The sequence below is a fragment of the Coturnix japonica genome, chromosome 4 (genome assembly GCF_054131305.1).
Source record: "Coturnix japonica strain WE chromosome 4, WE-NBRP24, whole genome shotgun sequence".
In the NCBI taxonomy this organism is placed as follows: Eukaryota; Metazoa; Chordata; class Aves; order Galliformes; family Phasianidae; genus Coturnix; species Coturnix japonica.
Window position 1 is genome coordinate 19,095,781 of NC_140666.1, and position 14,750 is coordinate 19,110,530.

The 14,750-nt window shown below is 49.6% G+C and overlaps 1 protein-coding gene and 1 long non-coding RNA gene across 2 annotated transcripts in view; one reads left to right on the forward strand and one right to left on the reverse strand.

The window, feature by feature from the left end:
- Positions 1 to 835: 835 nt before the first annotated feature.
- Positions 836 to 2,239, forward strand: LOC107312758 (brain-specific homeobox/POU domain protein 3). The gene is made up of 2 exons (XM_015860434.3): positions 836 to 970; positions 1,334 to 2,239. Exons 1-2 carry the CDS (start codon positions 851 to 853, stop codon positions 2,237 to 2,239), a joined length of 1,026 nt encoding a protein of 341 aa, XP_015715920.2. The 5' UTR covers positions 836 to 850.
- A 389-nt stretch (positions 2,240 to 2,628) lies between these two features.
- LOC107312886 (uncharacterized) overlaps positions 2,629 to 14,750 on the reverse strand; it is a 43,011-nt gene continuing 30,889 nt past the window's right edge. The window contains exons 4-5 of the long non-coding RNA XR_004307176.2: positions 6,852 to 7,018; positions 2,629 to 2,768 (exon numbers count right to left, since the gene is read on the reverse strand). This is a non-coding gene — a long non-coding RNA (uncharacterized LOC107312886). The remainder of the gene's footprint in view (positions 2,769 to 6,851; positions 7,019 to 14,750) is intronic.

Consider the following 14,750-nt stretch of genomic DNA (forward strand, 5'->3'; position numbering starts at 1 on the left):
GATTTTGCCCCATGAGGCCCCTCTGCCCTTGTGTGCAAGCAACTCACACAGTGGCTGTGCCTGCATCTAGAAAGACACACACATCTCCTCTTGTTGGATCTGATCTTTCTGTATGCAGATCCAGATCTAAAGTACTGTGCTTTGGGGGCATTTCAGCCTCTCAGGTGCTGGGGGTGGGTTTTCTGGCTAGGATTAATGCATGCTGCTCCCTTGAGAGGGGGTTTGCTCTGAGCATTAACCAAGCACCCTCCTACCAACCCCATAGCCTCCATGTCCAGCATTTTGGGGTGTTTCCCTGCTCTAGGGCAGCAATTCTGTCACCCATCACACCTCTGCAGGGCTGGGAGCAGCCATAGGGGTGGCAGACACAGAGGCACCAAACATCGCATGTGAGCAATGACAGGATCTGAGCGTGGGGGCACTCAGAGGGAAGGAGATGCTACGAGGTGATGCTGCGTGCATGTGTGGATGGATGGAGAAGTGCTGAAGGGGATGGAGAGAGGGATGCACAGAGGTAGGCAATGGAAAAAGAAGAAAAAGAAAAAAGAAAAAGAAAGAAAGAAAAAAAAAAATAAAGTTGGAGAAACTTTTCCTTATTTCTCTGTTCTCTGGTTTTATCCCCGGGTGCCTTTTTCGCCTCTGGGAGAGCGGAGGGGGCCCAGTCGGAGGGTGAGCGGAGTGGCCACGGGGCGGGAGGAAGGAGGGGCCTGGCGAAGCTTATCCAATGAGCTTCAGGGGGGGCGGGGGGGCCGGGCTATAATGCCCTCGATGCCGGGCGGCAGAGGCAGACAATACCGCGCCCCCGGAGCCGGGCAGCCCGGAGCGCCCCTGCCCCGCTCCCAGCCCAACCATGATGTCTATGAACAGCAAGCAGGCTTTCAGCATGCACCCCATCCTGCACGAGCCCAAGTATCCCCACCTGCACACCAGCTCAGAAGCCATCCGCAGAGCCTGCCTGCCCGCCCCCCAGGTAAGCCAGGCGCCCCCCACGTTGGGGTCCGTGTCTTCTTTGGATTTGGCTTGGGGTTGTGTTGGGGTTCTTATGTGATGCGATGGGGCTGGTAGGGTCGGGTGTCCTCAGAGTGTCTCTGTCCCGCTGCCCAACTCGAAGATTCCTTGGGATTCCCATCAGCTCCATCCTCTCTGCTTTCTTTGGGGGACGAGGGTCGGTGCCCGGGTGCTGTTTCCATTTCTGGGGTGGGAGGCTAAGCTTGGTCAGCTCACCTGGCCCAGGGATGGAGCAAGATGTCTGTAAAGCCACTTACCTTTAACCCTCTCCCATTCTTCTGGTTTGTTTTTTGCTCCTCCTTTTTCCCCCTAACCCCACATCCAGATCCAGGGTAACATTTTCGCGGGCTTTGATGAGACCTTGCTGCGGGGCGCCGAGGCTCTGGCCGCTGTGGATATAGTATCACAGAAAACCCACCCGTTCAAGCCGGATGCCACCTACCACACCATGAGCAGCGTGTCCTGCACTCCTACCTCGTCCTCCGTGCACCTGCACCACCCGTCCGTGCTGACCACCCACCACCCCCACCACCATCACCACCAGCCCACACAGGGCCTGGAGGGAGAGCTCCTGGACCACCTCAACTCCGCCCTCCCCCTGGGAGGGGTGCCGGGTCCCGACGTGGGCTCCACGCCGTCCCACCCTCATTCCCACATGTCGGCCATTAACCACATGGCCCATCACTCCCAACCTATGAACATGTCCCACCCCCACGGCCTGGCGTCCCACGCCGTCATCTCGGGCCCCGAGACAGAGACGGACCCGCGGGAGCTGGAGTCCTTCGCCGAGCGCTTCAAGCAGCGGAGGATCAAGCTGGGAGTGACCCAGGCAGATGTTGGGTCTGCGTTGGCCAACCTGAAGATTCCAGGGGTGGGCTGCCTTAGCCAAAGCACAATCTGTAGGTTTGAGTCCCTCACCTTGTCCCACAACAACATGGTGGCCCTCAAACCCATCTTAGAAGCCTGGCTGGAGGAGGCCGAGCGGGCCCAGAGGGAGAAAATGACCAAACCAGAGATCTACACGGGAGGCGATAAGAAACGCAAGCGCACCTCCATCGCTGCCCCCGAAAAGCGCTCACTGGAGGCTTACTTTGCCGTGCAGCCACGGCCCTCCTCGGAGAAAATCGCCGCCATTGCCGAGAAGTTAGACTTGAAGAAGAACGTGGTGCGGGTCTGGTTTTGCAATCAGAGACAGAAGCAGAAAAGGATGAAATTTTCTGCCACTTACTGAAGAAGGGGCTGGGAAGGCAGCGGGGACAGTGCCTGGTCCCCCAGCTAATATGGCCACCCTCTCCCCCAGCCAATATTCCCCCCCAGAAATGGGCAGGGTTTGGGTTGATTTTTTGTTTTGTTTACAAAAATTGAAAAGAGGGGGGGAAAAAAGGAAAAGAAAAAAGGAGAAAACAAACCTAAAAAAGGAAACCCGCCCAAAGAGATGCGAACAGCTCAGTGCCCGCTTCTCACCCCTGCGGGCAAAGCGGCCCTGCTATCATGACTGGTACAGACTGCTTTTGTAGACAAAACTGGAGGGGGGGGGGGGGGGGGGGGGGAAGAAAAGGGGAGAAAATAATGGAGAAGCTGAAATGAAAGGTCCGAATGGGGAGGGTGGGGAGGGGGGAGATATGGGGGTGCTCAGAGCCAGGGCAGCGGCGGTGAGGGGTCTGACAGGGCTTTTGTCGCAACCTCTTCCTGGCTTGTGTGGGCAAAGGGGAATGGGGCACAGCTCCGTTCTCAGCGTCCCGTCATCTTCTTTTTAAAATCTAAAAGGAAAAAAGAACTTAATAAAAAAAAAGAAATAGAAAAGAAAGGGAACGAGCTGAAGCCGCCCCGACGGCTGTAAATACGAAGGCGCCGACCCGTACCCCCTCGCCCCCCTCCCTGCCGCTCTCGCTGCCCGGTCCCTGCGCGCACACACACACACACGCACTTGCATGGTTTTGTTCGCTGTCCCCTCGCATTTTTGCAATAATGTTTCTGTTTCTACCTCATCGGCTCAATTAAAAGAAAAAAAAAAAAAAAAAAGAAAGAAAAAAAGTTAAAAAGAAAAAAAAAAAAAGAAAAAAAAGGTGTTTTTTGGCACTTCCCTGGAAGTCACGATTTATTCGGGGTGGGCGGGGGGGACGAAAGAAAAAAGGAAAAGTATTTTGCTTTGGTTTATTGCCCGTATGGTTTCACTGTAACGTATCCTACGCTTCGACAATCAAACCAGTGGGGCTCCCGGGGGCGGCCCGGGGCAGCGGTGCACGGCGTCCCCGACAGTACCGAACTCTGCACTTTCTAAGGCAAGAATACTCTTTTTTTGTTGTTGTTGTTGTTGTTTTCTTTGCATATTTAATAGAGAAATTTGCCTCCGAATCCTTCGTTGTTGTTGGTTTTTTTTTTTAAATTATTATTATTTTTTACTTCTGATTATTATTATTTCAACGAGATTTCGTTTCGCTGTGTGTGTGCTGAATGAAATTTGGTGTCTGTGTACGCTGCAGCATTACAAATAAACCATGCACGTTTTACCTCACCCTCCCCTCCTGCCTCCTGCACTTACTGAGCCCGGGGGTGACGCCGGCGACGCCGCGGGACCCCACCGCGTCTCTCCGTCCTTCCTCCTCCAGGCCGGGGAGCAACGAAATAAGGCGAAAAGCATCGAAAATAGGGATAAACCGCGTTCAGAGCCCGAGGGTGATTTAGACCCTCTCAAGCCATGCTCGCAGCGAAGCCCCACACGCAGATTTGGGGACGGAACCGGGCACGCTCAGCGGTCGAGGTGCCGATGAGACGGAGGAGTCACTCCGCTCGCATCGAAACCGCAATGAAAAACGCACCGCAGCTGCCCCGCCGCCGGGCTGGGGGGCCGGGAGGAGCTGGCAGCGGGTGGGGGGCACAGGACACACCGACTGGGTGACGGATCCTCGTGCTTTTGTTTTGTAACTTTTTATGTTGCAGGAGAAACAAAAGCGAACGCAACTGCCAGCATCGCGGGGCGGTGCTGCACCCCCAGCGGCCGGGCTCTGTCTGTCTGGGGGAAATGATTGGGGGGGGGGACGACAAGTGGCAGCGCAGCTCCGGAACCCGCAAAAAATGATGGAAAAACATCCGAAAGAGCCGCTCAGGGAACGCTGGATGAGGAGATGCTTCCCGGACTGAGCACTGCACTTTGCAGCCCTCCCGGCCCGCAAGGGTTTAACAAACCCCATCCCATCCTTTGTTCCTTCCCTCCGTTCTTTCTCCTTCTTTCCTTTCTTCTTTCTTTTCTTCTTCCTCTTCTTCTTCTTCTTCTTCTTCTTCTTTTTTTTTTTTTTTTTTTCCCATGAAGCGAAAAGCGCATTTTCATAAATAGACCTTGGCCAAGTGCTGGCAATGAAATTTTAATGAAGGCTGGATGCTGAGTGCTGCCCGGGGGGGCCTTGGAGAATCAGCTCCGTGCAGCATTAGCAGCGCCCCATTCGCATCCCTCCCTCTGCTCCCTCACAGCCATAACACGCTCCGCTCTGCTCCTGTCTCACAGCCTTCCCAGAGACCCTCTATCCCAAAACTGGGACCCTCAGATCCAAAAACAGAACCTCCATTGCAGGCCTGGGATTGCTGCCCCAAGCTCACAGGTGCTGCTCTGTCCCCTCTTCAAAGTTTGTGAGCAGTGCGATTTTCCTCACCTGCAGTCCTAAACTGGGCATTTCCCTGATGTGAATGCATGTAAAGTGAGAGGATCCTGTTCCCTGTGGGGTGTTGTGAGTGGGTTTATTCTGGGATGGCACATAGGGGTCTCAAGAGTGGATCCCCAAACCTTCTAACACTGTCTCTCTGCAGTGCACTCAGTGTAGGGAGAGTTTAGGGGGAAAGTCCAGAGCAGGGAAAGGAGGTAGAGCTGTTCAAGAAGGAATAGGATCTCACACACAGGTGGCATGGCACATACACACTCCTTGTTCCTGGAGTGGAAAGGAAGCCCCTGCACAGTGACCCTAAAGCCAAAATAGCATTGAAGGAAAGGAATATTGATTGGGCTGGACATACATCTCTCTCTCTCTCTCTTATTTACTATTTTCTTCTTCTTGTGGGGTTTAACATACGAGCTGGCTCATCAAAGCTGTGGCTTTGGCAGCCAGTCCATCCCTAAGAGTGCATCCTCACCCACCACTGCTGCTGGCACTGAGGTCAGAGGAATGGTGAAGGCCACACTGGAGACCTGGTCCCTAGTTTACCACCAATCCAATGGGATGGATGGGGATGGGGTGGGGCAGCTGGAACACAGCTCACTCTTGGGACTCAGAAACATCTTACCCAGCTCACACAGATCCAAGGAAAGGACTGGGGCATTGATACAGTTGGGACTATAAAGTGCACAGGTGAATATGCATTGTCCACTGAAAGGAACTAAGGTGTTCACATAGCAGTTCATCTCCATGTGACTGTGAATGGTACTATACAGGCAGCACACTCACAATAGAGATGAGGTATGACCAAGACACATGGAGACACCTCCAAATGGAGAAATGGCTTCAAGGGCTTCCTGAGGAAAGATTCCCACAGGTTCATGGCTGCTGAAGCTCTCAGACATCTGTGAGCCCAGCGAGCCCTGGGAGATGGATCATTTTGCCATACTTTCATGCTGTTGAGCTCCACGCCACGTTCACTGTTGCATTTGTTTGCCATAAAAGTCAAATCCCACAGAAAATTTAGGCACCAAACTTCTTGGAGCATAGAGGTAACAACTGAAGGTTATATATGCTCTGCTGGACTGAGCCTGCTAGCTCCAGGCAAATGCTGTGTTTGAAGACATCTGAGGGAAGCAGTGTCCCTCATTTGTTTCTTAGAATAGAGGAATTTGGTGCAGGGTTGCACCAAATCACACTGCCAAAGTGCTGGCTGTCCCTCTGGGAAGGGAACCGGGGCAAGACAAGTTGCTGAGCCCCATCTCTCCGTGTGGTTGGACCCCACACAGACCTTTAAAGAACATGGGGGATCAGCAAGGTGATCACTAACACCATCAACCCCTTCGTTCAGATATTGCCAGCACGTCACAGCTTTGCACTCAGCTTTGGGTCTGGAGGAGAGAAAATGCTCCATGTTCTTTAAAAGATTCCTGCCTTTGAAAGCCATACAGGTAAAGGATGCCCCTGCTGACGGACTCTCTTCTATTATTCTATGTGTTTTAGTGCAGAGCAGAGCAGATGTATTTTTAAAGAGGCCGGTGCTTGAAGTAGTCTCTGTTCCACTACAGGGGAAAAAGGAGTAAAGCAGTAATTACAGGCTTCATAGGGGCCCAAGCAAGCAGGAGGACAGCCAGGCTGGAGCCCAGGAAGATTAGCAATTAGCTGCCTTTGGGAAGATTTGGGGCAGGGCAATACAGGTAGGAGGAACAAACCCCATTCCCAGTCTAGATGTTTCCCCAGGATATTCAAACCTCAGCTTTTGTCCACTTGAGTCCCTTTTCACTGCAGAAATCGGGTCCCTTTCCACCTTTCAGCTCAGAAGATGGGAACTCCGGGGAGCAGCAAGCAGCCGGGTGACTCAGCCTTGAGGCATCTCCTGGGCTGCCTTTCCAATAGCCAAATCCTGATGTTCCTCCTCTTGCTACCAAAATCATGAGCTGGGTCCTTGTGGGTGCTCAGTCTCCCTACAAGCCACAAGCAGCTCTAACAATTAACTCTAGCAAGACCAGAGCCAAAACATGCCCAAAAACACAGTAACACAACTCCATGCTTTACACTCTCATTCTTTCAACAATAAATGTACATATATCTTTTTTAACGTTGAATAAAAGCCTCCAGAAATTTAACATGATGCTTTTTACCCATGCAGACACCAGGGTCTTGGTCTCACATCACACAGAAGAATAGTGCTCTGCTTACCAACAGTTCTACTGAAGGCCTTCAGGATGAGTCCCAGGGTTGGGGTCTGCTCACGTCCCCTTATTTTCAGCCGTAATCTCTCAGGAAGGGCAGTGGGATCTGACTTCACGTCCCTTTGTGGCTCAGAGAGCAGTGAGCTCACACAGGACTTCAGAAACATCGGGATCCTGGAGATGGAGAGATCAGAGCTGAAATGGCTATTTCACCAGCAGCACCTCACCCAAGTTTCCAGCAGCCTGAGGTAAATGAGTGTTTTCTGAGAAATATGAAAATGTCAACTAAGAACCATGTTTTATTTATACCAGGCAAGGCAGGATTTAGTTTTACAGAAGAAAAAGCAGAGCATATGTATTTGTACAAAACCTTGCTTAACCGTTCTGTGACTGCCCGAGTGCTGCACATGAATCAGAGCTTGATTTGCAGAGCGTGTTCTCAGCAATGCAGCAACACCTGCCTGAACCTTCATAGCCGAACCTCTGCCTCATTCATCACCAGCTCCAGGAAAGCACATCCTTTCCTCTCTGCATGTATCTATTGGTTAAATGGAGATGCAAACCTACATCAAATGAAGCTCCAACTGAAGGAGAAGACGTCTGGTGACCTTTCTGTACAGAGGGGTGGGGATTCTGTAGACACAGGGAGGTTTCAGTGCTGTAAAGCACATGGGGAAGGAGATGCACTGGAAATCATAAATCAATGCCACTGAGGTGTTCTCAGAGCTCTCACTGCATTGTCCTCACCTGCATTCTCCCATTATCAGACAGCTCCGAAGTTAAATGCTCTACTCACCTCTCATTTTATTTCAGGACAAAACAGACCACTCTTTGTGCAAGACTCTGCTAAGGAAGTGTCCTTTTGGTACTGCCAAAGGGTTGGTGCTCTGGCATTGTCTAGAACAGGTCCTTCAGCAGGATCAGGGGTGGCTCTTCAGGCTTCTCACCCCTGCAGGTTAGGACAGGTTGGGATGTGGGGATGATGAGCCTCACCTTTTGCAGCCCCTTGGGAAACTCCTCTGGGAACAGGCTAACCACATGCTCTGAGCCTCAGGGTTTATCTATCCCATGGGTCTGCTCATGCAGACAGGCTGGGGCTGAACCAACAGCAGAATGAGTCCCCGGCTCCAGCCTCTCCCACCAGAGATCGAAGGCTCCCAGCTGGGAGATGTGAAAGCAGCACAGCCTCCTCTGTATGGCCTAATGGCTCCTGATGGCTCTTCCTGGAGATGTTTCAATAGTCTTTGCTTGAGTTTCTCCCTTGCAGACAGCTGTACTTGGTGCCTGCCATGCCCAGGCTTAGCATTGCACTGTTCTCCTGCAGCCAGCATAAGGGAGTGCTGACAACCTCTGGGTTCTCGCATGCAATTTTCCCTTACCTTAGCTGTGCTGTTTGGTTCAGAACTAAGCGAGCTGTTCAAGCATGCTGCTTCTACATCTTTATTAAAAGACACGGCTTAAGGAGGGGGGTGGAAAGTAGATCAGATCTAGATACTCTCTGCATTCAAAACCATGGGAATTTTCTGCCCTGCAACTGTTTGCAGCCTGCAGCAGCTGTGCAGTCCTGCCAGCAGGATGCAGGGTCAGTTCGCTGCCCATCACTAATTTATCTCCAAGTGCAGCCACTCTGCTTGCCATCCTTGTGCTGCAGGTGTGAAGGCAGGTGGGGAGGCAAGGACACAACCCCTAGGGGTGCAAAGCAGCACCAGGGGATACAGAGGGCAGGCTGATGGAATGCTGAGCTGTGTTTGCCATAGCTCATAGACCAGCCTAGCTCTGCTGTGAGACAGGCAGACAGGATGAAAGGTGCTCTGGCTATTTGTGACACGTGAGACGTGTTCATTGGGCTTTCCTGGTGTGGGCTTTATCTTTTTATTATTATTATTGTTTATCATTTGGCTGGTTTGGTGGTGGTTTTTTGTTGGTTGCGTGGGTGGATGGTTGGTTTTTTGGTACAGGACGTTTTCCCTCTGAAAATTTAATGTCAGCTCTGTTGGAATGAAGACCATCTTTCCAAGTGGCACTGCCACTGCTGGAAGCTGATTCTGCAGTACCCCATAGGGCAGCAGCTTGGACAGAGCAGGTTCCTTGTGCCAGGCAGGGCGTGGGGACTATCTTAGACCACTGAGAATGGACCTCCCCTCTTGACATCCTACAGAATTTGCCAGAAGTGACTATAAAGGAACAGAAAAGCCAGCTGGCCTTTCACATGAGAGCTGGTGTCCCATCAAAACAAGATGCTGCACCAGCCTGGGAGGGCACAGCTACGAGCTTACCACCATAACATACCCAATCCCAAATCCTGCCCATAGTCCTCCCCGGATCAACCCTGTTATCAGATTAGAAGCAATCCTTTACCTTTGTTCCTTGTCTGGAATGGTGCCATTAAACATCTGCTGTGCTGAGCACCAGGAGCAGCTGCACTAAGCCTCTCCTCTTGCTGCTGGAAGGGGCTGATGTTCGCCATGGTGGCTGTGCACCCCCTCCCTGCTGAACAACTGACTGCTGGGAGGTACTCGCTGAGCCAGCCACATGCTTTGTGATGTCAGTTGTAGTTCAGTGTTAATTATTTATGATAAAACTTCATAATGTGCTGTTAAGTGAGCTGCAGGATATTTTGGTTAAATTAAGGAAACCTTAAAGCTCCCTCTACAGGGCTTTGTTCTTTGTGCTGTGCTTAGAGCAAAGGTTCAATTAGAGATTAGGAAATATGGCCTCTGTCTATGGCCTTCAATTGCTGAAATCATGGGAGTGTAGAGATTTCTGAGCCCTGGCTGGGCAGGCTAAGCAGAGCCCCTGGTGAATGCTCTGTTGGATGATGGAATGGGATTTCCTCTTGGCTTGACCTTTCTTCCCCAAACAAATATCTAAGCTAAACAGGCTGAGTCTTTGTGAGATTGACTCCCAGTGCTTTTACACTCCCAGTTTAGGTCATTTTATTTCAGAATCATAGAATCATTAAGGTTGGAAAAGACCTCTAAGGTCACCAAGTCCAACCGTCAACCCTTCCCCACATGCCCACTAACCATGTCTGTCAGTGCTACATCCATGCATTTCTTGAATACCTCCAGGGACAGTGTTTTTTCCTAGTATCCAACCCAAGTTGGGACATTTTTTTCACACATTATCTTCTCCCTCCTTCACTCACAGATGTGCTGGATTTCACCATCCTCCAACCAAGTGCTTCCCAGCAAACAGTTAAGGAGCCACTCACAGGGTGTCTTGCTTGGCGCATTTGTTAATGGAGCTCTGTCCTGCATGCTTGCCAATGGGTTAGACTGTGCTCTTCCAGCTCTCTGCCTGGAAAGGAGCCAAAGCCACAAATTCTTCTCAAGATGGCTGGGTGAATGCACCCTGCATCAATCCTCCCACAACCTGGGTCTTACACAAGTGCTCCCTCTGCTCTCAGGAAAGCCTATGGGGACACAAATAAATTCAGCAGCTAGGCTCACAGTGGGCTTTAACTCTGCTTTTCTCGTTCTGAGTATTGTTAAATGAGAGCTTAACAGAAATAAGTCTCTTCCTCTAACCCCTACGCTGCACTCAATTCTCACATGCTGAATGTTTGTCTCTGTTCAGCTTGACCACCTGACTATAAGCAGCAGGTGAATGCAAAGCATTGGATTTTCCACAGGTTCCACCCCACAGCAAATCTCATGGGGTTCCCGAGGCCTTGGATTTTCCCATGGATATTCCAATAAACCATACTGTGTTCCCAGCTATGGAACAGGGAGTGCTATGAGGTGGAGGACCATAAGGGCATCCCAAGCCTTCAATGAAGTAGCAGGTGTCAGTGTCACCTTTGGTCCCAGAGGTGACATCTTTCTAAGGCTTACATCTACCATGCCCATCTGCATCGTATCTCCCAAGATATTACTATCATTACATGATAGTGCTTGCAGATCCTCGGCAAGAGGAGGAATTACTACAGGGCTGAATCAATTTAGCAGCACAGAAATGAGCCCTCACCTGTACCGCCTTTGCTGCTACAGCTACAGTGGCTTTCAGATGCTCCAGACAGTCTTTCTTTGAAGCCTCATTAAAGAAGATGATTGACACAGTTCTGGTAGAAGAAACAATTAGAACTTGTACTTGAGTATCCTCTTTGGATGTGCTATTTCTTCCTATTCTCCCACCATTTATTACTAATGTATCGTATCGACATGGCTTACTATGCTGCTCATGAATGAGGGAACATCTCTGTCTCTTTTCTGATGGATCAATGTCCTTCCAGACCAACTTTCATGCCTTCAGTTTTTGCCAGCTTGCTGTTTCCTTGCTCTTTCTACAGCCAAGAAAATCTCTTGCTTAACAGAGTGTTGGGCCTAAACATCTTTTCTAAGCACCAATGACACAAATGTTTGGTGGCTGGGGACAGACCATGGCACATCATGGTGGAGGTTGGAGTCAGGCAGTCACTTTTGTGTTACAAACCATGACCACTGGCATAGATGAGTTGCTAAGAACCTGCTCCTGGGCACCTTTCCAGAGGTGAAAGATGAGAAAGGATACAGGTTGATTGGCAAAGAGATGCTGGAAACAACGAGCACCTGGAAAACAAGCAGGGATAGAGAGAATACCAGAATCCACTTAAAACAAGCCAGGAGGGAGTTGCAGGCAAGTGACTGTGCACTTTGCAGGGAATGGAAGTGCAGTTTGCCTCCGCGCCAAGCCTTGATGGCTGCAATGTGTTTTGTAAGGCTCTCGGCTCCTGTGTGCCAGGGCCAGCATCCCTCTGTTGGCTGGTGAGGCCGGAAGGGGGGCCTTCCAAGCTACTCCACATATGTAACTCATCCAAACACCGTTCTCTTCACTGGACTGAGTTCTGCTGTGCACTATGGCAATAGACATAAATTGTCTTTAGGAGGGTTAAGTTGAAGCTAAACACTGTCATAGGCAAATACCACCTCCATACTCCAAGTCTTGCTTTATTCCTCTTAATCACTAACAGCAAAAGATATGTATCATTAAAGAAAGCAAGGCAAAAACCATCCTTAGACAACCCCAAAAAAGGGTCTTTACTTTAGCCTGGAGGAGCATGCGAGTCTGGGCTGTTCCCTGTCTATACTTGTATGATGGAAAACTCTTTCCCACAAATTCCTATCTCAGTGCTAGAGAGTGTATATGCTGCTGGCATTTAGCACTTACAAGCACCACACAACCCTGTCCAACCTATGCTCACCATGCTTAAAGTCAGATCTCTCCTTCCTACTTGTGTTTCCTTTGGAGGATGAGCTTGGGCTACGCTAAAGGCAGCAGAGAGGATGCTCCATTTTGGTTCTGGATGGAGAGTGGCGATTCCCACAACATCCCAGATTGATACTCTGTGTCCTGTGACACAGCAGTGTGTTCCATGGACAGTGTCAACCTCTCCAGATAATTTGGAGTGCTCTTCCCCTTCTTCCTCTTGTTTTCTTTCTTTTCTTCCTTTCTCTCTTATTTTCCTCCTTCCTTTTTTCTTTCTTTCTTTTTCTCCCCAAGCTTTTCTCATCTTTTTTCTCTTTTTCTCTCCTTTTTTTTTTTAAACCCCCCCCCCCCCCCCTTTGCAGCCTCTGTTCTTCATCCATTATTTAGGCCTTTCTGACTGTAACAGCAACATTCGCCTTGTATACCTTGTGTGGGGTTTAAAATATAGATAAAAGCAGAAGGTCGGACTTGAAACACAGATTCTGACGGTTGCTGCTGACTTTGTCTGGAAGCTACAAAATCTGGAGCTGTCTGTGCCCAGTGATGGTATTGGTAGAGTTGTGTATGTGCGTGTGCTTTTCTTTTCCAGCTGATATTCCTGCAAAACTGTCTTGGTATTTGATGTTTTCATTCAGCCTTTCAGTTTGTAAAAGTTCTGGGGCCTGGCTGGCTGCAGGACAGGAGAGCTGGGCTTGTGCATGTCCTGCTGATGGGCTGCAGGTGTGGTGCCTGCTGCTCACCTCTCTGCAGTGAGCTGAGAGAAGCAGGTAGGTGTCTCTATCCAGGATCCAGCAGGCTCTAATTGGCACCTCCGGTAGGAGATTCAACAAAGCTAAGGACTTTCCCTTTTAATTATAAATGCCCATGTTTCTTTTATGCCTGCTTTCTTCCACCGTCGAAGCAATTGGGTTGTGAGGACAAATGTTTGTGGGAAACAAATTTCAAAGTCAATACGTGAGCGGTCCAAGAAAACATGCTTCTATTTGAATGGGCATCCTTCCAACCAGGAGACAGAGACCGACCACATGATACAGCCAACCAATTGCAAATGAGCTCCAATCTCAATATTCATGATGGGGTGAAGAGCTGCTAATGAGCATGGCCACAAATGGCAAGCAAGGAGGTTGTACACCTTTCCTCAAGCATGGGAAAAGAGGTGAAAGTTGGTGAATAAACCCTGATCATGTCTAAGAAAGAACATTTTTACAGTCAGGGTGATGAAGCACTGGTACAGGTTGCCCACAGAGGTGGTGGTGCCCCATCTCTGGAGACACTCAAGGTCAGGCTGGATGGGCCCTGAGCACCTGATGGAGCTGTGAGTGTCCCTGCTCATTGCAGGGGGGTTGGAATGGTGGCCTTCAGGGGTGTTTTCTAACTCAAATGATTCTGTGTAATATCTTAAATATACTCATACACAACTCCTTATTCACTTTACTGGTGCTGAATATAAAAGCCCCATGGAAAACATCTGCCAGACAGAAGGATCTTAGGAAAGAGGCTCTGTTTTTTGACATCACCATGTTCTGCACACTGGGAAGCTAATGGGGCATGTTCTCACCCTGCACTGAGATTTCACGGAGAACAAGGGGATTGGCTCAGCCAAAAACAAACCTAACACCCCCAGACACTGGTACTCTGCTCTGAGTTGTCTCCAATAAGGGTGCCTGCATCCTTTTCCCCATCCAGCTTAGGCAGCACCTGACTGTGCAGGGAACTATAGGGTGGGTGTGAGTCAGCCTGAAAGTTCTTAGGTGAAGGAGCACTGGATATGTTAATGGCAGGTATTGTTAGGATGTTTCCATAGCCCATCTGGCACTCACCTAATAACTTTTCTTCACCCTGGCCCCAGGGAAAATACATATCTGTTGGGATTAGACTGGCTGTCCCAGGCTCTGTCCTTACCCAAACTAGATTTGGAGGAAAATGTATTTGGAACATGTATTTGTCTGTGTTGTTACACCAGCTCTGGGAATGGCTGATGGAAGAAGTCCATGGCCAAGGGTCAGTGTACACAAATACATTTACAGGAGAAGCAGAACTAGAATTACATCAGGGAAGGGCACCCCAGGACCAGTGGCTGCTGATGAGCCAGCATCTCTGGATGCAGGGGTTACAACAGCACTCCTTGTATTGAAATTGAATGGTTATAGGTTTGTGGGGCCTTCTGAAACAGCACTAAGGAACACATAGGGTGATATCTTAAACTCTTCAACTGACCAGCCAAGCCAAGCTCACAATTTTCTCTTCCCAGGATCTTAGGCATCCAAAGGAAATGAAAAGGAAACCCAGGAACCACAGCACTGTTAATAGTCAGAACCAATTAAAACAACATCACCAAACTCAAAGTTTTGCGCTAGGAGTAAGGGACTCATTTTAAAGATTATTTTTATCTACACGAATGTCTCACTTGAAATCTTCCTGAACTCCTGGCAGACAGGTACTGAATAATTATCCCTTTATAAAGTGCTTTCTTTCCTCCAATGTTCAGTACATTTGGGAATCTGTTCCCATTCTGATGCTCTGAATGTTCAATTTCCTGACACCAAAAGCTAGGTGACTATCCTCATGCTTAAACACTGAAATATAAAAATCACTGAATATCCAACTGCCCTTGCTGAGCTCAAGTAGGACTTGGAGTCCCCAGTGCTCATGGAGGGAACCCAGGAACTTTACCAAGAAGACTTTCCTCAGGCTCTTGGTGATGGAAGCCCAAGGCACC